Source organism: Lepidochelys olivacea (genome assembly GCF_965140295.1).
Source record: "Lepidochelys olivacea isolate rLepOli2 genome assembly, chromosome: 2".
NCBI classification, from domain to species: domain Eukaryota; kingdom Metazoa; phylum Chordata; order Testudines; family Cheloniidae; genus Lepidochelys; species Lepidochelys olivacea.
The window spans coordinates 171,169,783-171,195,068 of NC_140412.1; the positions used below are offsets into that span (position 1 = coordinate 171,169,783).

The 25,286-nt window shown below is 41.7% G+C and overlaps 1 protein-coding gene across 1 annotated transcript in view; it reads right to left on the bottom strand.

Moving 5' to 3' along the window:
• Positions 1–3,554: 3,554 nt before the first annotated feature.
• ADCY1 (adenylate cyclase 1) overlaps positions 3,555–25,286 on the bottom strand; it is a 227,861-nt gene continuing 206,129 nt past the window's right edge. The window contains exons 15-20 of the mRNA XM_084620103.1: positions 17,941–18,057; positions 15,921–16,067; positions 15,434–15,532; positions 7,102–7,216; positions 5,030–5,154; positions 3,555–4,113 (exon numbers count right to left, since the gene is read on the bottom strand). Coding sequence (XP_084476229.1) covers positions 3,775–4,113; positions 5,030–5,154; positions 7,102–7,216; positions 15,434–15,532; positions 15,921–16,067; positions 17,941–18,057 — 942 coding nt within the window. The 3' untranslated portion in view covers positions 3,555–3,774. The remainder of the gene's footprint in view (positions 4,114–5,029; positions 5,155–7,101; positions 7,217–15,433; positions 15,533–15,920; positions 16,068–17,940; positions 18,058–25,286) is intronic.

Sequence of the window (25,286 nt, forward strand, 5' to 3'; positions counted from 1 at the left end):
AAGAATAAATGTAAACTTAGGACACTATTCTGCCCATGATGTGTCCATGTAACTTCCCTTAATTAAAATGGGAACTACATATATATATCAATGGCAGCACTGACCCCTCAATGGGCTAAAGCAAGATCCAGTGCAAAACATGAATTGAAAAAATAATAAATCTAATATAGGTGAAATGCACTCTGATCCAAAGCCCACTGAAGTCAGTGGGAAGCTTTATATTTACTTCCATGGCCTTTGGATCAGGCCAATTATTATCTTCAGACGGTTGCCGCAAAGCAACGCAAGGACATTTCTCAAATTTGTCAAGAATCATATGCTTTTGTGGGCTGAGCACAGTTATTACCTCTGTTATCTTTCCTGCATAAAACTTGCTAAAGGCATACATGGGAATGTAAAAGGGTGGAGAGACTACAGAAATATGTCATTTAAAAGAGGATACAGAAATGTACACAGAGAAATGAAATTGGGAAAGTCAGACAAATAGGAAACGAGAGCAGAAAGGCAAAAATACACTTTTACTCTAACATTATTAGAATGGGCACCTAGTAGTGCGTGCTGTAATGGCTGCAAAACAGGTAACTTTGTTTTAATTTTTAAACCATCTGTTTTTTTCATTGGGAAGATGCAGCCATCACAATGTAAACAGATGTACTGCTGCCTTGTTAAACCAGCGTTGCAGAATTGCCCCCAACTACAGCAACAGCAAAGGGAGGAATTCGCTCTTCCTCACTCTATCACCTCAGTGACATTAGATGCCAAGGCAATTTCCCCTTAATATTTCCTGTTTTTAAAAATCCTAGACAATTATTTAGATTGTAAGATCTTGGGGCCAGGGACCGGCTTATTGTTCTATTTGTACAGCACCGAGTCCTGGTCTGTGACTGGAGCGCCTGGCGCTACAGTAATTTTACTACTAATAGTAATTGTAAATGCAAAAAAATTGTTTTAATTGGACATAACTGTAACTGTAGCAGGAATGAATGACCCTACACTCTACGGTTTAACTCACAGAGTCAGTAAGTGCATAACTTAACCGATGGTATTGCACCTACACAGAATTTTCCATTTTGGTTAAATATCTAGCTTAACATAGGTTGCTTTGCTTCATAAAATACGTATTATAAAACATACAGGATATGCAAAGTGACCAGGTTCTCATAGCTCTTGGAACCTCATCCTTTGAATTTCCTGACAACTTTTTATTTCAACAATACAATCTCAATGTTGCATTAATACAGTTTGCTTCAATTTAAATTATGCAATTTTTTGTTCTTGCTAATGTGTGTGATCTGTTTACCTAGAGGACCCTCATCACCATAGTATTTGAATTAGTGATTTTATTCCCAGCAACACCTTTGTGAGGCAGGGAACTATTATTATCCCCAATCTCAAGACGGAAATACACAGAGATGAAGTGACTAGACCAAAGTCACACAGGAAATCTGTGGCAGAGCCTGGAATTGACTCAGATCAATCTAGTTCAGTGCTTTAACCGCAAATCTAGCCTTTCAATCTCTGTACTGACACACTGAAAATCGCTACAGAACTGAATAAAATAACTTCTATAAATCCATGATACACAATATAGCATTGATTTGGCTACCCGGAGAGCTGAAAACAAACTTCATCATGTTGCAAACTGTGACACTACATTATTCACCCCCTTTTCCAGATCATTAATGAATATGTTGAACAGCACAGGTCCTAGTACAGATGGCTGGGGGACCCCGCTGTTCATCTCGCTCCATTGTGAAAACTTACTATTTATTCCTACCCTTTGTTTCCTATCTTGCAAACATTTACTGGTCCATGAGAGGACCTTCCCTCTTATTCCATGGTTCCTTAGTTTCCTTAAGAGCCTATGGTGAGGGACCTTGTCAAAGGCTTTCTGAAAATCCACATACACAATATTGACTGGATCACTCTTATCCACATGCTTATTGACTCTCTCAATAAATTCTAATAGATTGGTGAGGCATGATTTCCCTTTACAAAAGCCATGTTGACTCTTCCCCAACAAATTGTGTTTTTCTATGTGTTTTCTATGTGTTTTTGTTCTTTACTACAGTTTCTACCAATTTGCCTGGTACTGAAGTTAGGCTCACTGGCCTGTAATTGCCAGAATCTCCTCTCGAGTCCTCTTTAAAAATTGGCATTAGATTAGCTACCTTCCAATCATCTGGTACAGAGTGATTTCAGTGATGGGTTACATACAACAGTTAGTAGCTTTGCAATTTCATATTTGAGTTCCTTCAGAACTCTTGGGTGAATGCAATAATCATTGCAAGCACACTGGCATATAGATGGGCAGTTTACAAAAGAAGTGGCCTATAGAACTTGACTGGGTGTATGCCGTAAGGCTTAATATAGGTGTTCGGATACCACAGTAATGGGTGTGGTATAAGATGATAGACAAACTTATCCATGACATCTACGAGATCATGAGAGCAGCTGAAAAATGTTCCCTTTTATGCAAATTAAGAGCAGCCCTCAAACTCTGGGGAAGTTTACCAACGTGATCACCATTTGGAGAAAGTTTGATGTGCTTGCCTTTCAGAGTCCTATCTTCAAAAATAGGTATATACTTTCTGTAATCGTGTAACTAAGAACAAGAAGCCTGGTGTTGAATCAGGATATATAATAAAACAGTGGCATCAAATTAAAAAAATGTTGGCAAATGTACAAATATAACAATACCAACAGCACATTTGTAACTGATACTGAACGGTTCAAACAGGCCTAAATCTTCACTGAGCAAGAAAATCTGTGCTTTCAGTGAAAGTCTGCTACTGCAAAAAGAGAGTGTCCCACTGTTCTCTACCTTCAATACAATTGGCAATGTGCATAAAACAGGAAAGACTGTTCTATATTTCATAAGCATATTGCTGTGCTTGCAGGATGGCACCTCTGTCTCATACCAAGCCAAAATGTCCTACAGAAAGACAGTATTTTAGCAACCTTCTTTGTCAATGGAAAGAACATTTATTAGTATCTGATCAAATTCCTAAGCCCTGTCTCTTGTCTAGCTCATAGCATTGTGTTGTAATTGTAACTGGAAAGCATTCAAAGCTACTGAACATGCAAATAAAACTTTAAAAGATACCTCAGTTTGGCAGTTGGCTTTAATTCAACCTTCATTTACCAATCGCTGACGAATTCTTCTTTCCTTATTTCAAGCAGTGGAACAAGGTTTTCATAACTCTTGCTATAGCCCCAAATAATTTTCAATCATCTCACCCTCCTTTCCTAATAGCAGCTTTACTAACCTCAGACCCAACAACACTGGATATGGTGGTAAAAGAAATCTATCCCTTATGCCATTGAAGGTGGATGTGTACATACATACATATATATATATATATATATATATATATATATATATATATATACACATACATATATCTTATCTATCTCTATATAGGAGTGTTTGTATATGTGCATATATAGATTTAAAATATATATATATATATACACACACAAATACAGTGTCATGTGTACACTTTTTTCAATTATAGCATTTATCCTTTAAAAATGCCAAGAAAATATTCCATATTTCCAAAAAATTGGGTTTAGACTTTTCCTAACAGAATTGCTAGCCCTTATTTGTTCCATTCCAAGAGTTCGTTTATGCAGTTCCCAAGTTCTCTTTGGTTGGGTTGTAATGATCCTTGGTTGATGCCATGGCCTATGATCCTTGACCTCCTGGTGAAAATTCAGACAACCTCTGCTCTCTGAGTTCACTGCAAATGCCGTAACCAAATTTTCTCTGCTCTATACTTCTTTCACAGCTGGCACAGAAGGAAGGTAATGTAATGTTTGATTTGTGTGGGTTGTTGATGCTTGAAGTGCTCCAAGCCCAGCTTTTACAGTAAAGCTGGCGACTGAGGACACTGATGGACAACTGGTGCCCAGTTTGGTTTGAATGTTTGTTCTCCCGTTGGAGTACATTTTCCGCTCTAAGTTTAAAGACCGTGGTTGTGAATTATTTCCATTGGCCTTTCCTTCAAGAAAATAGGTCAACATTTCGCCTTTTCCCTTTACACTGACTTTACCTCGGCACACAAACTCGTAACTGCACCTCTTTAATATCCGCTGAACTTCTTCTGTCACCTGTGGGTAAGAAGAGCCAGTATTATATTTTACCATTCCTATCAATTAGCTAGGGTTAATCCTAGAGTAAGAAAGCAGAATTATACTTCTCTATGGCACTTTCTTTAACTGGGATGAAAGATGCCCCATGGAATGAATGAATAACTATTGGTTTTGGTTTTCCCTGGTATGTGCTTTGCTGGCAATAATTATAATAATTAATAATGAGATGGGCCCTAAGGAGAAAATTTCCGATCTAGAAATGAAGGACTCCAAAGTTCTGCGGCGTTCAGATCTGAAGTTTGGTTCTACTCATTAGAAACATAGGGCCTAATCTCTGGTGGTGTAAGCTAGTACTGCTTCATTGAAGCTAGTTTATAGCAACAGAGATTTTGACCAAATGTGAAGTTCAGATACAGGCTTCCCCAAAGTTCAGTCCATGCTGGGAGCTGGAGCTTTGTTTCAGGACAATCTCAAAGATTAATAATATTTTACAAGAGTGTGGCGCCTTTCATCCAGAAAGATTCTACAATCTATACAAGATGTGACTGAATGTAATCTGATATAGGTCCTTATCCTGTAGTCCTTACTCAGGCAAAATTCCCAGAGTGAAGTGGAAGTTTGGGGATGACTGGCCTGTGTAAAGACTGCAGATTCAGACCTATAATCCAATGGAGTGCAGTACGGCAGGAATTTGAAGGTGAAACCTCTCTTTGTGGTTTGTTGATCCTTTGATTTCACCACTTCAAAGCAGTGGAACAGATAACAGAAGAATAACTACACAGTAGGCACCTGAATCACCTTGGGGATGTTGCTGCCTTCATAAGAAACGTGAAGAGATGAGGCTGAGCTTTCTAAGCAGCCTTGAAAATGTAATCATAGGATTATTAATAAACAGGAACTTCAAACTGATAAAGAGTGATTGGAATATACTCACCTGAATTTTACCCTGCACTCCAGTACTATCCATTCTGCTGGCAACATTCACAGTGTTACCCCAGATATCGTATTGTGGTCTTCTGGCCCCAATAACTCCTGCCACTACAGGCCCAACATTAATACCTAAAATCAGAAAAATGGCTTTTATTTCGTTTTTGCTGCTTCAAGTGCTGTGACATAGATCTAAGAGAAACAGCTGCTCTTTCCAACTGTTTCGCCATAAATGACTTCAGTGTTTTTACCTGTCATAGTACACAATAGCATCCTCTTATATTAGAGCTTTTCAACACCCAGGATCCCGAAGAGTGTTAGAAATTGACCTATACAGGCACACAGAGCACACCTGAAATGTAACATTAATTTTACTCAAATTTAAAAAAAACCTGTTCTAATCTCATGAGGGAAATTCTCAATTTCAATCTTCCGGCAGGGAGGAGGAGAAGGAGAGGAAGAATCACTTCCGGCATAAAATGTGTCCAGCTGTTTAGTAGCACAGAGGAAGTCTCTACAGGTCATGGCAAGAGATTATTGACCCTTGATTACTTCTTATGGGCTCTGTTGTGCTTTTTAAGAGACAGCCTCCTAAGCGGGAGTGCACCGACCCTGCACTGCCATTGGGCTGGGAAACATCAGGAGTTGGGGCAGGGAAAGCAGGTCACATGAGAAATTCTGATACCAGCACCAGACTAGGGATATATTCTGCATGCACAGACACACAGGCTTCTCTGGGAGCACTATCGGGGAGAAGCACTCAGAACTGGCACATACATTTCCTTTTTGGAGGCACAATATTAGCTCCTAGGCCCTATGCTGATTTCACCAGTTAGTGTGGAATTGAGGAGCAGCATGACCCTACCCCCTTTTGCAGTGTCTTGCACAGTTGCTGGTTCTAATGGTCTTAGCCCCTGTGCCAAGATGAGAATTGTGGCTTCCCCATGAGAAGTTGCACAAGTTAAGTGGGGAGAGGGATCCTGGTGCTCTGTCTGCCCCTTGCACACTTGTGCATGGCCAGCCACACTGTGGTCTTCTAAGGACACTTTGGAGGAAGGCATTGTACCAGTGATGTAGGAAAGCTTTCAGTTGCTGGATGATGGGGGAGTTCAGGACTGTAGCATGACTCGCCTCTCCTCACTATTGATATCATGGTCTATGACCACTTTCACCACTTGGCTGCTAGTTTATCTGCTCCACTTTGAGCCCACAACTGATCCGCTCCAGTTTGAGTGCACAACTCAACCAATGGGCTGGGAAACAAAAGGAGGTGAGGGTGGGGGAAGCATGTCAAATTAGAGGATTTCACTGAGATGAGAACAGCCTTGGAGTTACCGTTGGGGAAGGGCTGGAAGGAGAGATGGCACTGAAGCAACGAAGGCTGCAGAAGGGAACTGGCTTTCAGGGGTGAGGATCACAGTGCAATCCTTCATGTGGAGGAGAGCATGTGTGTGTGGCACAAGAGGGCTAAAGGAGGGAGCGGGAGGGGTTGATTTGTTGGAGGAAGCAGAAGCTGCAGCAACTAGGAGAGGAAAAGAGCTAAATGCAAGAAACCTTTTGATAACATAAGAAAGGTCTCAAAGATTCCAAAGCATTGTACAATCTATATCTGCACACAAAACGTACGCACACCAGTGAAGTACTGCCGGCTCTGGAGTGGAATGCTGCAGCAGTTTAACAATGCACAGCAATATTAGAGAACAGAGTATGACAGGGAATGAAAGCGAACCATATGCAATTGAAACTCTAAAAGAATTTTAGCTAAGCATCACATAACTAACCAAACTGGAATTGGTCCTGAACATAAGGACTAGCACCCTTAAGCTTGATGCCTTCATTCTCACCTTCTGCATGTGTAACTCCCCTTAAATTAATGGCACTTGTGCAAACATGCTGATGATAAAATGGCCATCGATCTAGACTCTTCCGGCTCCAAGTTTCACTCAAGAGCATGAATATGAGCTATTTTCATTCAAAGATATAGGCAATTCTCTACTACTGAACCTCTTCAGATAAAATGGGGAAGGCAGCCAACAGCAATGCTACATTTTATAGGCTAACTCTAGAAACAGAACTTACCAACTCGGAGGACAAAGTCGTTGTAAGACTGATAGTTGATTTCATCAAGAACGTCAAACATCTCTATTGCAAAATCTGCCAGTGTACTCAAGTGGGAATAAATTGATTTTTTAGCCTAGATACAAAATAACATTTTACATTACATTTACACAGTAGTTTGAGCCAGATAAAACACTGCCATACCCCTTCATTCTCAACTGCATCTAAACTGTTTTGCTAAACGTGAAATGGAACTTTCAATTGTGTTTCGAATATTTGCATTATTTTCTCCAATGCTGAATTGTTTTTGTTTCTCTTTTTGACTTCTGGGAGTCATGGGGACAAATCAGGAGATTCAGACACAGACACTCAATGGGAAAAAGGGATCACAACAACAACTCAGATGTGGCCAAAACCTAAGGTTATATGAAGCTCCTCCTTCTACATTACATTAATTGAAAATCTTTGTCTATTTATTATGGATTAGCATTGCAGCTCTGGCACATGACTTACCAAGAATTTACTACCATCTTAAACTTCAAGACAGAGCTGTCGTTACTTTTGACCATAATCTTTTCTTTCTGAAACTCAAATGCTCTGGATTCCTGCCTTCCTCAGGTGTTTTTGAGAGGAGAAACAGATGAGTAAACAACAGGAAAGCAAAATTACAATGGGAAAAATTGTTTCTGCTGCTGGGCAACAGCTATTTGTTCAGCGTTGTAAGCATTGCTTTCTGTGGTAATTGATAACTATATGGGTTCTGAGGGCTTCATGCTGCTCCTGTTGACAACATTCCTGTTGACCTGAGTGGTGCAGGACTGGACTCAATCCTGTGAAGAATGGAGAAGACTTATCTCCCTTGCTTTCAGTAGGTGGTGAAGGCTGGTCGTACCCTTCAAGGTCTAGGTCTTTTGTAGAGATTAAATCTGAATTATGTCAAGATTAAATATGAATAGGTAGAACAGATTTTCAAAGTGAAAAACGTGGAACAACTTTAGAGGGTGGGAGAGAGGGGGAGGGGCCAGTGCAGGGGGATGATTTTGGTGGGGTGGCAGGAAGGCTTGCACAGGAAGGCTTTGGTAGCTGGGATGGGATGAATCGTGGTAGGCGAGCAGGCAGCTCACTGGGTGGGCTCATGATGGTGAGTATGTGACATGTCTAGCTGGGGGAAGTCCAGAGTCGTCCCCAGAGAGATGCGTTGTATTGCTGCTCTGTTGTCCAGCATTATTCTGATTGGGTGGCCCTTGATGTGTGGTGAGAACTATTAGTGAGCATAACAAACTGCTCTGAGCTTCAGTATGTTGACATGGAGGCTCACCTCCTGAGGTGTCCATTTGCCCTGTGCTGTCAGTTTCTGGAACTGCGTGCTCCAATCTATCAGGGAGCATCTGTGATGATAATCCTTGTGGGAGGAAGCTGTAGAAAGGGAACTCCCACAAACCCATTTTGTGGGTCCTTCCACCAATTTAGTGAAGCGAGGACTTTCTGAGCAATGGACACCTGCTTGGATAGACTGTGATTGTTGGGGGTGTAGATGGTTTTCAACCATGCTTGAAGACAGTGGTTTGTGAACATTGTTGAATTGTGAAAACAAGGTTGGACATTGTGGCGAATCTGTCCTTGAGGAAGTACACTCTGGTAGACAGAGTCCAGTGTGGCCCTGATGAAATCTATACATTGTGTGGGTGTTAGAATAGGCTTTTCCACATTGAGACAAAAAGAAAAGGAGTACTTGTGGCACCTTAGAGACTAACCAATTTATTTGAGCATGAGCTTTCGTGAGCTACATTCTTTTTGCAAATACAGACTAACACAGCTGTTACTCTGAAACCTGTCATTATGCAAGACACATTGAGACAGAAGCCCAGAGAGTGAAACAGAGAAAGGGCCTTGCTGATTGCTGTCTGTGCTTCAATAGGTAAACAACCTTTCAGAGGCCAATTTTCCAGGTAGGGGAAGATGATTATGCCCATCTGGTGAAGATAAGCTGCTGTGGCTGACAGAACTTTGGTAAGAACCCTTTGGGCAATGGAAAGGCCTGAGGATAAGACACAATACTGGCAATGATCCCAGCCTACCACAACATGCAGGGATTGTTTGAGGGATGAATGACAACATGAAAATAGGTTTCAGAGTAGCCGGGTTAGTCTGTATCCGCAAAAAGAAAAGGACTTGTGGCACCAAATTTGTTAGTCTCTAAGGTGCCACAAGTACTCCTAACATGAAAATAAGCATCCTGAAGGTCAAGGGAAACAGACCAATCTCCCAGACCTAGGGAGGGAATTATCGTTGCTATGGTTACCATTCTGAACTGTTGGGAGTGGGCAAAAGTGTTTAAAATCCTCATGTCCAGAATTACACTACACTTTTTTGGGGGGTCACGGGGAGGAATGAGAAAGTACCAGGAAGAAAAGCTTTTCCCAACCAAGTCTGGTGGAACAGATTCGATTATCCCAAGAGCTAGCAGGGATTATACCTTCTGCGTTAAGAGGTCTTTGTAAAATGGGTTCCTGAAGAGGGAGGGAGGAGGTATGGGGGGTGGTCGGGAGCTGAACTGGATGGAAAAGCCTGTAGAAATCACTCCTAGGATCCCGTTTGTGACACTGGCAGACCAGCTGCCAGCTCACGCCAAGGTGCCTAGGTCCTGGAATACTGACAAATGGATAGCTGGAAACCAATCTGGCTCACCTGTGTGTTAGCAGCGTTAAAATAGATATTACAGTTATAAGAATGTGGTTAGTGTTTAGACTTTATGAAATGCTTGTAGATGCTAAATGTATTAATCTCACTTATAATATCTGTATTTCATGTTACAAGGTAATATTTAAGTGTTTGCTCTGCAACTATAAAAATGTTTGCTAAGGGCTTGGCTACACTTGCAAGTTACAGCGCATTAAAGCAGCCCCGGGTGCCCTAACTACCAACGTGTCCACACTGGCAAGGCACATAGAGGGTCTGGACTTGCAGCTGGAGTGCTCCTGGTAATCCACCTCCATGAGAAGCATAAAGCTTGCTGTGCCCCGGCATCAGTGTGAACGAGGTGTTGCATTACTGTGCTGTGACTGGCCTCTGGAAACGTCCCATAATCCCCTGAATTCAAGTGGCCACTCTTGTCATTGTTTTGCAATTGGCTACAGAAATGCGGATATGCCCTTTCAAAGCTTCGTTTCTGACAGCCGGCATGCTTATCTGCTCCGGGACAAAGCAAGCCATTAGTGTGGAATGCTGCTGTTATGAATGTGGGTGTGTGGGGGTGAAGGGGGAGTCTGCTGCTGTTTGAACTTACAAGACAGCATGCTGACATGCTCTGAGCCCCTCAAAAACCCACTCTCTCTCCCCCACATACACACAACACACTCCCCATCACACTCCCCCTTCCCCCCCAATTTGAAAAGCAAGTTGCAGCCACTTGCACACTGGGATAGCTACCACAATGCATTGCCCTTTGTGAAGTTGCAATAGCTGCTAATGTAGCCACACCACTGTGCTTGCAGCTGACAGTGTAAACACATGGCACCGTTTTCCCTGCTGCGGTCTCCAAAGGCTGGTTTAACTCTCAGCGCTCTACATCTGCAAGTGTAGCCATGCCCTAAGACTGAAAACCCCACAGTCAGGAGACAAGCATTATCAAGTGTGAAATACTAATTTACCACAAGAGAAGTCATCTCCTCCCCAACAAAAGACGGCCTATAGGCACCAGACAAGCCATTGTGGAACATCAGTGGACAAAAGACTTTATTGTTTGCTTCCCCTATGCCCATGAAGAGGGTATATACACAAGCCCTTGACCCATGACAGCTTGAATGCTGGGGGAAGGGAATAAAAATCCCCGTTAAAGAGAAATTATCATCACTATGCTGCTTGGGATTTGGAGAAGGCAATATTTCTAAGCATAAGCAAGGGATTCCCAAGCTGCTTAGTTTGGGTTATCCCTAAAGGACATACAGAGCTTGCATAGATAGCAGCTACTATCACCTTTTGAAACCTAAGACTAACTCATTTATACGCATATGTTTACCTGCTTTAACCTTGTAAATAGCCCTTATTTCTTTTCTTGGTTAATTAGTTAGTTTATTACAAGACTGTCTACAAGGTCTGTGTTTGATGAAAGATCAGGGGTGCAATTGGCCTGGGGTGAGTGACTGGTACTTTAGGACTGTGCGTAACCTGAATATTGTTGTGATTTTTGGTATAAGGGACCATTTATCACAAAGGTAAGCCTGTCTAGGTGGCAAGACAGACTGGAGTGCCCAAGGGAACTGTCTGTGACTCCCTGGTAAGGCTTTTATAGTGTTTGTGGAGTTCACACTTGGTACTTGGTTGACGAAATCTAATGACAGAACACCCAAACTATCTGGGGTTTGTGCCTTCTTCTTGACAGTCTGCCCAGAGCTTGGCTCCCATGTTTGTGAGCCTCTCCAGACTGCTTGACACCATCTCTCTGAGGTGATGAGCTCCCAGGAAGTTAAGAAATGGGAGAGTGGATCCTCATAAAGATGGGGGTGGAGGGGATAGGTACAACATAGGATCTGGGGTAAAAAGTTTAGTGACCCTTAACCAATGGGTCAAAATGGGCATTTCAAGGCTGTTGCTGACTAAGAGGTTGCTGTAGAAGAGCCAACTTTCTTAGTAAATCTGACTTGGACCCTGTGATCTCAGAGAGTGCTCCATAGGCAGGAATTTAACTCTGACCTCCCTCCGTTTTTTAGATCTGCTTTAAAATCCTAAGCAGATCTTATATTTGGAGGGGATGTGAGTCTCTCTGTTGAATGTCTGTTGCTGGTAGGGTTTGAGGCCTGGGGTCTTAGGCAGAACCCGAACTTGAGGAAAAAAATACAAAGTCCAAGACGGGCAAACAAGGACAGAGGCGGAAAACGCCGCTCAAAGCACAAACTCTGCTAAATAACAGAACAAATAAAGAAAAAGTAACTAAAGACTAAGAGAAAAGCTAAATAAAGTGAGGTATAGCCAGGCACATAGCTGGCTAATGGATACCGTGATGCTCTGTCTGAAGCTGCAGGCGGTTGAGAAGGAACTAGAGTGGCAGTGAGTCTGCCCCTCCCTATATTCCCACAGTATCAGGGCACAAGGGTGTCTAGAGCGCAGGCACGGATCTACAGGTGCTCCTGGTGAAAATCTCTGATTAAGAGTGAATGGGCACATGCACATCATTAAACATGGAGTAACCATAGGGACACTACTCAAAGAAGAACAAAAAGGATTGAGACATCTAGCTACTCGATCTATGGGTTCATCAGACAGTCAAATGTCTAACACCTCTCATTTAGAATTATCTGCACCCACAATTATATGACCACAATCTATTTTAGGCACAAACCCAGAAGTGCAAAATTAAAGTTTGGGTCAGATTTTCTGTTGCAGTTGAGATCTACTTGGCACAAAGGAGATGGGTAAATGTCAGGGAGCCTGATTCTCTGCCTGGTTCCACCTTGGGCCCTGGGTAGGAGAGCTTCCTAGAGGCTGCACTAATTTACATCAGCTGGCAATGATCCTTTGGGACCATATACTAAATGGGGTTGCTCTGGCCGTGTTCCTTCCACATCTCTAGTACTATGTGAAATGAGAGGAACAGGAGGGACATAAAAGGCTGGCTACACCTATGCCTGATGAGGACTTCTTCCTACCAGGAAATCTCCAGAAGGTGATATACAGGGAGTTCCTACTCTCTTTGTATCATGTTGTACCACATGAACAACACAAAGGGAGCAGAGCAGAACTGAAAATCTATGTATTCTAAAATTTTGGCCTTTGCAGTCTCTGTTTTCATGGCAAAATAATTAGGATATTTTTGTAAGAGAATTTCTATATGATTTTAACCATTGTGCCTGGCTATACCTCACTTTATTTAGCTTTTCTCTTAGTCTTTAGTTACTTTTTCTTTATTTGTTCTGTTATTTAGAAGAGTTTGTGCTTTGGGCAGTGTTTTCCACCTCTGTCCTTGTTTGCCCATCTTGGGCTTTGTATTTTTTTCCTCAAGTTCAGGTTCTGCCTAAGACCCCAGGCTTCAAATCTCTACTATAACATTTGAGTGAATATTTTCAGTACTGGACTAATTCAAATGACTCCTCTGCTAGCAAATATACAATACATGAGATAAACATATTTAGCTTTTGAAACATACACTGCTGGAGTTACCCAATAACACACTTGTTTTTGGGATTCTAGTTCAAAGAGCATTTATACCAGACATATTGGTATGCCGTTGCTTGTTTGCCTGAGATCACACTGATACAAAATTCAAGTGATCAATTTTTGCCTGTCTCAGGACCCCAATTAGAGTCAACAATTTTACCACACACAAGTATTTTAAAAATACATCTCTGTAGGTTTGGATTTACGTTCGTTTAACAGTAGCGCAGAAATGAAGAGAATTAGGAATGGCAAAAAAAAGCATCAATCAGAGGCATCCTACAATCACACAATATTTATTGTCTGGGATATATTCCAAACTGATCCCAATAGTTGATTCAGCTGTAGCCTTGTTTTTTATTTATTTAACGAGGTTAATTGTCTCCTTGAAAAGTTCATGGCTCATTCTAGCCCAGGGGTTCTCAAACTGGGGGTCAGGAACCCTCAGGGGGTTGTGAGGTTATTACATGGGGGGGGGTGTCACGAGCTGTCAGCCTCCACCCCAAACCCCACTTTTCCTCCAGCATTTATAATGGTGTTAAATATATAAAAATGTGTTTTTAATTTATAAGGGGGGGTTACACTCAGAGGCTTGCTCTGTGAAAGGCGTCACCAGTACAAAAGTTTGAGAACCACTGTTCTAGTCCTTTTGCCCTCCAGTGCACTGTTATTCTGCAATTCTATTTCAGCTCACTCAAGGGTGCCTCTGTGATTCATGGACATGGACATCAGATCAGGCATGGACAAATGAGGGGGTACATGCTAAAATGCATTGACCATGGCCTTTGATATAGAAGTCCAACTCCAGACTTGCTGTGATTATTCTGATTTATACTATGTTAGTGCCCAAAGGAGCCCTCATTGTGCTAGCTTCTGTACAAACACTTGGAAAAGCGTGATCCCTGCCCCAAAAAGCTTACAGTGTAATTTAAAATAAGACAATAAATAACAGGAGGAAAAAAGTGGAGAAAAAAGACCAAAGTTTAACTATGGGGTTGGGGCTAGAGAAAGGATGAGGGGAAGGATGGAAATGGATGGGTTTTGGAGGAACCAGCATGGCAGTTCAATTGTCATACCTGAAAGAACGAGGAGTACTTGTGGCACCTTAGAGACTAACAAATTCATTTGAGCATAAGCTTTCGTGGGATAAAGCCCACTTCATCAGATACATGCCGTGGAAAATACAGTAGGAAGATTATATATATATATATATATGTAAGGTTTTAGTTGGGGGCTTCAAAAACAGACTCCAACGGGAAACTGCAAACTGGACACCATTAAATTAGGCTTGAATAAAGACTGGGACTGGATGAGTCATTACACAAACTAAAAACAATTTCCCCATGCTAATTTTCCCCTACTATTACTCACACCTTCTTGTCAACTGTTTGAAATGGGCCATTCTGATTATCACTACAAAAGTTTTTTTTCTCATGCTGATAATAGCCCACCTTAATCGATTACTCTCGTTAGAGTTGATATGGCAACCCCCATTTTTTCATGTTCTTTGTATATATATACATCTTCCCTACTGTATTTTCCACTGCATGCATCTGATGAAGTGGGCTTTATCCCATGAAAGCTTATGCTCAAATGAATTTGTTAGTCTCTAAGCTGCCACAAGTACTCCTAGGTTTTTGCTGATACAAACTAACATGACTACTACTCTGAAACCAATCATACCTGAGTTACCCTCCCTGTTTCTGGGTTTTTGGTTGGAAATGTAGACCAATGTCTACATTTGGCCTCAGACTCTTTAACAAACAAATGATCCCTAAGTTATATTCTGGTGGAACTGTCACTGCAGGACTTCCTGCTTCTCTCTTGCACTTATGGGGCTGACACGAGTACAAAGTGGGTCTAAAACACTTCCATTCTGCTCAGGTTGCTTTCACACTTAATTTGCACTGGTGAAGATAACTACATAGGGTGCAGGGGAGCACAGAATCAAGCCCCAAGTCTTAACCATGTGGCTAATGCTCAGTACACCATGCTCACATTATACCTCTAGAATCTTAAGTTATTGTTTGTTTCTCAGATGTAAAGAAGGTAAATTGTTGCAAAGAAATCAAACTGTTATCAGTTATATTTCTAGCCGTATTTTTACAACTGATGGTGTTTAGTAGTTCAGTTGGAGACTGAATTAGCATCATTTGCACATGGAGTACACAAAGTCTTTCATTATGTTGTTTGACCAGCTTACCTTCGTTCCTGTAGTTGGTACAAGTCCTACCGCTGCCATATATGTACTGCCAATTGTCTTGATCTTTTCTATGTCCTTATAACATTCTTTGTCCAGAAGCTTTGTTTAAAACATAAAACTGTTAAACATTACATAATATTTTAGACAACAAACCATAGCTATCTGAAAATATGTGCATATTAAAGTTGATAAACCACTTCAATCTTTATAGGCCCAGTCTTGTTCCCATTCAAGCCAGTGGCAATATTCGCAGTGACGTCTGTGGGAGCCACATCAGACATAAATGTTTTTAAGCATGTAAAGAGGCAGATAGGTGCCTAATGGGATCTACAAAAGCACCTAGGCTCCTAACTCCCACTGAAATCAGATGTTTACAGAGTCAAATTATTAGATAGCCAAACTAAGAGGAATTTTCCACAAATAATCTTGAATTGGCAGAAGTCTGGTAGACTCAGTAAGATCAAATGACAGAGAGTTTAGAACTTACCTCATCAAAATCGGCAATAATTTCATTTAAGAGGCGTAAACACTCCACTCCCATGTTATTGCCATCCAGTTCAATGTAGAAATCGTTGAAATTTGGGATGGAAGCAAACATCACTCCCACTTGTGAATATGACTGGTAATAAAGGTCCTGCAATTTTTGAATTATATGGGTTTTTAAAATTAGAGATTGACATAAACAGGCAATATCATCCTTGTGATTTCTTGAGCTCAGATTTACTTTTGTTAAAGAGAAATTTCATAATGTTTACCAAGCTCTGTCCTACAAATGAAACAGGTCGTAGAATGTTGTGTTATTTCCTATGACATGTCCTGCCTCATTTTCCACCCACTCCCGTAGAGGGCCCGAGATGCAGCACAAACAGTGTAATTTTGCAGTGCAAAGTGGGATAGGATTTAGAGAACTCCTAGAAGGTTCCGTGCTTGAGAGATGGGAGCTTGAAACAGTGTGTGTGATGAAAGCAAAGAAAGACTGTGAAGGTTCACTGGCCATTCTTTCCTGTAAAAGAGGAGCAACTATGGCTCTATGGGGCTACTGCCGCACTGAACATGCCGCAGCCACTACAGAGTGGCTTTGCTACCACAGAGCAGGCTGAGGGAGGAAGGGACAGCTTCTTCTTGTTACAAGATATTACATATAGAGCCAAGTCCTTCACACAAAACGCAGCCAGAGTATTGAGGCTGTGAGCTGGGGCAATATATAGGGTTGTATCTGTTTATTTGCTCCACCATCTTCTTACTGCGAGATATAAGTACAGTCCACGCATGCCTTGCATTCGTACAACAAATAATTATAAAGGCTCAATCATGCCTCTCCTGAGGCTTGGCTAGGCGGGGGATAGGCAGCAGAAGTATTGCTGGAGCACTGGTGCCTGCGGGCGAGCTGCTCCTGTCTCCATTTAGTCCATGTGAGCAGGATGAGCCCAGTGGTGCAGCTGTCTGGGATGGGGAAGGGCAGGGCCTTGGACTTACCCTCACACTGGGCCAGAACTAATGGCCAAGTGGGGTCCATTAGTTCTTTTGTAGCTTTAGCACCTTCCCCCACACCCACATTTCCCTACAGATGTGCAATGGAGGTGTGGGGGGTGGGTAAGGAACTCTCTGCACAATCCCTCCACCCCCTCCATGAAAGCTGCATCGGGGCAACCATAATGTAGTCCTAAACATTCTTATGGATTTCACATTTACTACCTAGCATAATGGGATGCTGACCTCAGACTGGGCCTTCAAGGTGCTACTGCAATACTAACAATAACAGTAATAATTCATAGTGTCATTAGTTGGTCAAGTGGTCCATCCCCTGCATTACTACAGGATTTAATTACTCCCACACTCTTCCCTTAACAAATAGATGCCTAGATATTATTATTATTATTATAATTATTATGAATAATTATTATTCTACTCTCAAGTATTCCCAATTACTGTGATTCCATGATATTCTGTAGCAGTTTGTTCCCTTGCCCAAGCTTTGAGACTAGTTTTCACCCTCAAACTTACTGTATCCTTCTAGGGTGTGTAGAATTCCTTATTTTGACTTTTAAATTTATGTTTTTGTAAATGAGGCACATTTCAAGAACCTGAGTGGATCAACTGGAAGTATCTGATATTCCACACTATATTCTATTCAGAACCAAACTGATCTCAGTGGAAGATTGTAATAAACTCTGATCTTTTGACTTGATTGAAAAAGAAATTGGTTATTTGCATGTCGGCACTCAACGCCATTGATGCTGAATGACACCTCATTCACCTGAATGGTATTGTACTGAAGTCCTTCAGAAAAGGTGAATGCTACTGAGAAAGGGAAAATAACCGGACCTGACATCTGACAATGGCTTTTACCAGAACTATTCACTTTAATTCACTTTAATGCGTATGAAATGTAAATGTGTCAAGCTTTGAAGAAAATATATAATTTCCCTGACCTGGCAGCCACACACAAATCATGCATATCATCACGTGCTTATTCCCCCCCACCGACCCCCCACCCCTGGCCTTACCATGTTCCGAGGGTTAGACATAAGAAAATGCTGTGCAACATGTGCTGGCAAGAGATTGAAGAGAATTCTTTTATTATCCAGCTTCACTCTCTCCATATCATCTCTCTCTTCTTCTGCCTAAGGGGGAGAGCGGAAAAAGCTCTTTAAAACAACCGTTTTGTAATGAGCATAACATTAATTCAGATCCTCAAATTGCTTCGTCCAGCTCCAGGCTTTAAAAAGCAGCTTGCACGGCAAAATGATACAGACCACCCTCTATGACAGCTGCAAGATCTGTCTGCTTTTAACACACAGGGCAAAATCCGGAACTCCTTATTAGGGCAAACTCCCACTAAAGTCTGTGGGCCAATTTCTGCTCTTAGGTCTTGATCCAAAGTCCGCAGAAGTCTCCCCTTGACTTCAATGGGCTTTTTGATCAAGCCCTTAGTTAGAGGTGTAACTCCACTGAAGGCAACTTGGTCCAATGGGAGTTTGTATGAACAAGGATTGAGTCAATACTTCAGGATTTGGCCCGCAAATCCTTCAATGCCTTTTTAAAATTTCAAGTATGCAGATGACAGTTTCCTAAGAAATATTTGCATTCTTGTATGATTTCTACATTATACAGGAATTCTTTTTGCTTCAATAGTGACTTTATCACTTGCAAATGACAGAATTTCTCCAAATGCGGCTGCAGATCCCTACACATTCAGGCAACAGATTCTATCACAGAGGTGGGCAAACTACTGCCCGCGGGCCACATCCGGCCCGCAGGACCCTCCTGTCTGGCCCCTCAGCTCCTGGCCCAGGAGGCTAGCCCCCGGCCTCTCCACCACTTTCCCCCTCCCCCGCAGCCTCAGCGCACAGCGCCGCCGGCGCAATGCTCTGGACGTAGTTGCAGAGCCGCGGCCTGACCCAGTGCTCAGCCACCGATGCTCCTGGCAGTGCAGTAAGGGGGCAGTGAGTCGGGGGGGTTGGATAGAGGGCAGGGGAGTAGGGGGTGGTGGTCAGGGGGCAGGGGTGTGGATGGGGTCGGGGCAGTCAGAGGGCAGGGAACAGGGGGGTTGGATGGGGCAGGGGTCCCGGGGGGGCAGCAGTCAGGTGGGGGGGGGGGGGGTTGGATGGGGTGGTGGGAGGCAGTCAGGGCAGGGGTTCCGGGGGTGGTCAGGGGACAGGGAGCAGGGGGTGGTGGATGGGGTAGGAGTCCCAGGGGGGCCGTCAGGGGACAGAGGGGGTTGGATGGGGCAGGAGTCCTGGGGGAGCTGTCGGGGGCAAGAAGTGGGAGTGGGGTGGAGGGTCGGATAGGAGGCTGGGGCCAGGCCACACCTTGCTGTTTCAGGAGACACAGCCTCCCCTAACTGGCCCTCCATACAATTTTGGAAACCCAATGTGGCCCCCAGGCCAAAAAATTTCCTGCCCCTGTTCTATCATTTGCTATAGCAGGTGATAATGCTCAAAAGCACATTTTAAAACATTTGTACTGGCTAGGGTGACCAGATGTCCTGATTTTATAGGGACAGTCTCGATTTTGGGGTCTTTTTCTTATATAGGCTCCTATTATCCCCCACCCCCATCCCAATTTTTCACATTTGCTGTCACCCTAGTACAGGCTAAGGAGCATGCGCACAAAAAGAGCTTGGATGTTGCAAGCTAATCTAACTCTGGGTGCCTAAAGTTAGATTCCTGGATCCATATTCAGGCATCCAAATATAAATGATTTGATCTGCAGAAGACAAAAGGAACTGTGGATTTTCAGCATTTTTGAAAATCAGACCACTTTTATTTAGGTGCCTAAACATGGACTTAGGAATCTGACTTTAAGCACCCTGGTTTGAAAATGTTAGCCTCTGCTCTGAGCAAAGTCTTTTCTCAAGATACAGTACCAATCAGATCTTTCATCCAAACGCTCCTAGTGAATCAGACAATTGCTGATCAGGAGGGTAAAATTCAGCCTACGGAAATCACAGCAAGTAGAATTTATTCTTTTCACTTCAACCCCCTGACCACGCTGTTACACACACTACATTTGTCATCAAGCACAACATAATTCTTCTTTACCTATTTGCAAAGTCAGCAAAAAGATGGAGGGCCAAATTCTCAGGTATTATAAATCAATATATCTCCACTGAAGTCAATGGTGGATTTACACCATCTGAGAATCCAGCCTAAAATTTCCCAATGTCTTTTTTTATATGTAGACCTTGTCATACTACTGATATTGCAAAATCTGTTTGGTCTTCTGACAAAGACTATGCACATACTGACTAACATGGAGGGTTTCCTGGTACACATTTGCTTGGGGCAGAAATCAGCATGCTATCTCCCATATACATGCAATCTTAGGATTAGAAGAAAAGTTTTCATGAAAACTCTCCCTTTTGAGGAGAAAGCATGTTTTGTTGTTTTTGATGGAAAGTTTAAATTTTCAGTGGAACCTCCCTGCATTTTTCTGATAATCTCTACACAACAGTCATTGTTCAATTATAGATAGCTTTGCTTAGCAGCCATTTTCTGCACAGTGTTCTTTGAACTTCTTGTCATTCTTTAAAGAGACACAGAAAAAGAAACCTGAAAAAACCTGATTTCATCAAGTTGACCTCTTTGGGAATCATCATCCCCTTTGGAAATACGCATTCAGCTTCTGCTCTAATTTGGACTGCAAGAATTTATTATAATTTATTCTGGATCCCTTACTCAAGCTAAGCCCTCCAGTGACTTTGAATGCAATTTGCAGTCTAACCAAAGTCTCTGTTTTCCATCTGTGAAGTATTTTCTTGACACTTTTTAATGCTTAGCGTTCACACTCTGTCTGCTTTCTCAAAACAGCCTCACCTCCTCCTATTTTAGAGATGCAAACACTGTGTTTCTTTATCATTATCTACAAGCATTTGAATATGTGAATGATGACAATCTGCAGCCTTACTGGTGGAGTCTGAGTATTTTATAGTAAAAACAAGAAGCTTTCCTTGAACTGCAAACTGAAACTGAGTTGCGTACATCCTGGTTTGTGTTATACTCAACGCATGAAGCTAGGGTTCTGAGAACAGCAATGGGAGTCCTGTACTCCTGAATTCTTACTCTATCTGTGGGCCTTACCAAATGCTTCTATTCCTTCATTTTTAACTCCTGGGAGTGTTATGAGGATTAGTTAGTAATGGTCTGATTTTTGAGGTGTGGAGTACTTGCAGACCCCATTGAATGGTTGCTACTGAGAGCTCAGCATTTTTGAAAATCAGAGCACTTATTTAGGTGCCCTTGTAAGGATTTTGGGGCACAATTTTAGGTGTCTATTTGTTAAGACCACCATTTTCAAAAATAGGAACCTATGAAATCTAGGGAAATTCTTGAAGGTCAGTATGGTAGTATTATGCAGGAGGTCAGACTAGATGATCATAATGGTACTCTCTGGCCTTAAAAATCTGTAAAAGGATACTTGTTAGTTAGCTGAGTCTTTAGCAAAATTGAAGTGTGAATGATAAACAAGAAATACACATCAATAAACCAGAATACAAAACTGTATAAAGTTAGGTGTGAGGAATATCCTATGTAACCATCAGGTAAGCATTCTGTGGTGATGTGCACACCATGATGTAAGCCAGATGTAATGTTATCTTTTGGCAGCACTTCCAGTTTTGGCCTTCTTTCTTGTTAGCATTTATTAGGATCAAGATACCTTTAAATGGTGAATATGCATAGTCATGTAGTCACCACACACAGTTAACCACAGGTGTTATCATATAACTGTGTATGAAGCAAAATACCCTCCAGATTAACATTATGGGGCAGAACAGAAGTTAAAATAATAGTATACCAAATTCTTGCAGTCATGTAACAGATGTGTGGAGACATATGGTCAAATCAGAGTAGTGTAACAGTAGGGCTGGGTAAGTGGAGTAGAAAATTTGAAGCACTGTGTGGCTATTAATGCTATTCAATCACTATCTGTTTGGCCATCTGAGGCAGGAGTGCATGATTAGCATTCCTCTAACTCTGATTTGTCCACTTTAAGGCCAAGCTTCCAATTCCTGGGAAAAATAATTGAGCAAGTACTAACCATCAAACTTCATCAACATGTGATATCAGCCAACACCCTGGAGGACTCACAATCAGGGTTCAGACCAGGGCACAGCTACATGAAAGACTGATTTACCATATCCTATGTAAAGCTTTGACCCAAAAAAGAACAGGTGCCAGAGACTCCATGAAGTCCACTAGGGACTTTGCTATTGCTGTTGATTTTACATGGAAGGACTCAGATACTAAGGTGATGACAACAGTATAAAACCCTAAGATAGATAGCAGAGCTTGGGGCATGCTGGTCATACACTCTTAGTTCTGCCTGTGTTGGGCCAAAGCAGAACGTAGTGTTTCAGCTCATGCACTCTCCTCTCCTCCCCACCAGACAGTGGGTGTGGGGAATAGAACCTCCCCCAAGTCTCAGGGGAAAGGGGCGTAAAGAATTCCACAGGTTAGGAAAGAAGACTAAAAATTCTGCTGCTGCTAGGCTCTGGAGATCCTTCCTCCCCATACCTCTCAAGGTTAACGCCCATGTTCATCTTCATGGAAGTCAGCAGGAAGGAAAGAGAAGATCTCCTTGTCTCAGTGGCAACTGCAGACTTCCTACCAGGCGCTAACGAATGAAGATATCCCAGATCTCAAAATGAGATGAGGAAAGACTTCCTTTGATTTTCATCAGCAGAGAGAACTCCAGTACTCCCCTCCTCAAGTGTCTGAGGTGAGGGGAGTGAGGCAGTCACTGTTTCCCTTATGGACCCCATTATCCTTCAGAGGGATGGATATGACTAGCTCCCCTCCTCGGGCCTCCTGAAGAGGATAGCAAACACTCCTGTTGCCCTCCCTCCATGTAGCTGAGATAAGATGATCTGGCTGGGCCCTGTCCCTGCCCAGACAGAGGCTGACAAAGAAGGGAAAATGGTGTGAGGGTTGCAGGAGGAGGAATAGACCCATACTTACAGGGGATGATATTTACAGCCAGGGACTGAATATTATCCATATAGTTCAACACCTGAATATTATCCAAACACTGGGCTGCGTGCCCCCTGTTTCTACTGGTTAATTCAGGATAGCTGACAGCGTGCTGTTTATATAAGTATTGGCTCCAAGAACAAAGCAGATTATTGAGAAAAAGCATGAGACAGGAACTCGTAGGAATAGCAACAAGAAAAGTGACTATCATATGGACCACAGCAGTTTGGTAGTTATCGCATTTAGTGGCATTTTGGTATCATTTTGGGAATTCAAAATTGCAATATTGTAAATCAGGACTTTTCCCCCTCTGATAAAAGTAAACAGTTCTCTGATGTCATGTTTTCTAATGTCAACATGATACCTGGGTAGACTTATAGCTTTGCATTACATAGTTGCATAACAGCCAGACCTACAAAAAGCTAAGGCAGAGAGGGAGTAAAGTCCCTTTATCAAGTAAACGATGTGTACAAGTACTAACAAATTCTCAAGCTCTGTGTTACAGAGATCATCTGAAATGTTCTATGCAATTAGTTAATAGACAAGAATGAATCTGCTTTGGTAAGGTACCTAACTAGGTAAAAATTATCACATGAAGTTTCACTATCTGATGATACAGCTAAAAATAAATTGGGCTACCACTGTTCCTTTACCAGTACATTCATATAACCTGAAGGGGGCACTAAAATCACAAGAAAGAGACAGTATATCAATAAGCAATTTTGTGAATATGGAATATACAGGGCCAGGTTTTCAGCGTTAGGTATGTAAAAAACTTTGAAATTCTGGCCTACAGACTGCAAAACTGCATTAGGACAGAGATTCTAGCTTAGAAAATTATTAATGGCTGACATGCTAGTATTCCCTAAATAATTCAACTAAAGAAACAATCATACTGTACGATTACCCTTATTTTCCTTCCCAGAAACACAGGTAATTGTCAGAGGTGGGCAAACAATTCACAATGAATCATTTATCTGGTAAGTTTAACCTTTTTCAGGTTCCTGATATTTTAATGAATTTGTTCATTATTTGTAACAGCTTGTTGAATCTTTTGTATAAGCAAATTTTGTGATTGCACATACTGTTAAAGTGCTCATGGGAGTATTTGCAATTCACACTTATGATTTGTCATATAAACACATAAGGGCTATTCGAAAACTATATCAAAACTTTTTTTTGGATAAAAATGGCTTTTTGAGAAAATGGAAATTTTTGTAAGAACTTGTTGGTTTTTGGTTTACTTTAAAGTTTTTTTTCAGAAACGAAAATACTTTGTTTTTTTATCAGCTCCAGGCCGACTAATCGCAAGTTTGAACAGAAAATACGTACACAAATATTTTAACTGTAGCGATCACAAAGTTTGTTCATACACATGATTTGACATATTATTTATTAATTATTATTATTATTTTTATGGTATTATTTCTGTTCCTTGGTTACATAACCTTAAACTTTGTGAACTACCTTCACTTCTGCCTGAAACAAATTTTGTTTATTTATTTAATTTTGGCTACAGGCCCAAAATTGGGTTTCCTCAAACAAAACTTCTTTTGGTGTCACAATTGGAGCTAAGAGATCTGAGACAGCCATTGTGTTAATGGGGTTAGAGAATTATCATATTACTCCTTCCTTAGCTCATGTTGTCAATTTTTACCTAGCGCTAATGATTACCTATGTTTATTGGGAATTACTGAAGAAGAATCTTACCATGTGATACTTTACTTAGTTGTTTCTCTTAGGCCACACTAAAATGTTATTAAACAATATTCTCTTTCCTGTTTCTCAGTTGTTTCAGTAACACTTTTCTCCAAACGAAACTGGCTTAATTCATGTACATTTGCGGTAGCAGAAGTTTTAGGAGCAGTGGCTATTCAGCAGTTCTTGGCACATGTGGTCTACGCTGAGAATTTCTTACATGTCTCAGACCGTGTTTCCTGGTTCTTTGTGCACACCCCTCACCCCAGTCTTTCACCAAACTCAACTGTCTGAAAGAAATTGGAGTTTCATGTGAGTTTTGCCTGCTTTAAGAGAGCAGAACTGAACCCTCAGTGAAGGAAAAAACCACAAGCTTTTCATTGGGGATCACATTTGTAAAGGTATTTAGGCACCTAAAGATGCAGATAGGTACCTAGTATAATTCTCAGACGTGCCTACGCACCTGACTTTCCATGAGTGCTGAGGTACCTAACGTCCGCTGCAGCCTAGACACCTCACTTCAACTTCCAATGGGAGTTAGGTGCCTGCGCACTTTCGAAAATCCCACGAGATCTCTGCCTGCATCTTTAAGAGCCTAAATACTTTTAAAAAAAAAGAAAAAGAAAAAAAAAAAAGAAACCTGTCTCTGGGTCACCATTTTCTATCTTTAAGACTCAGGTATT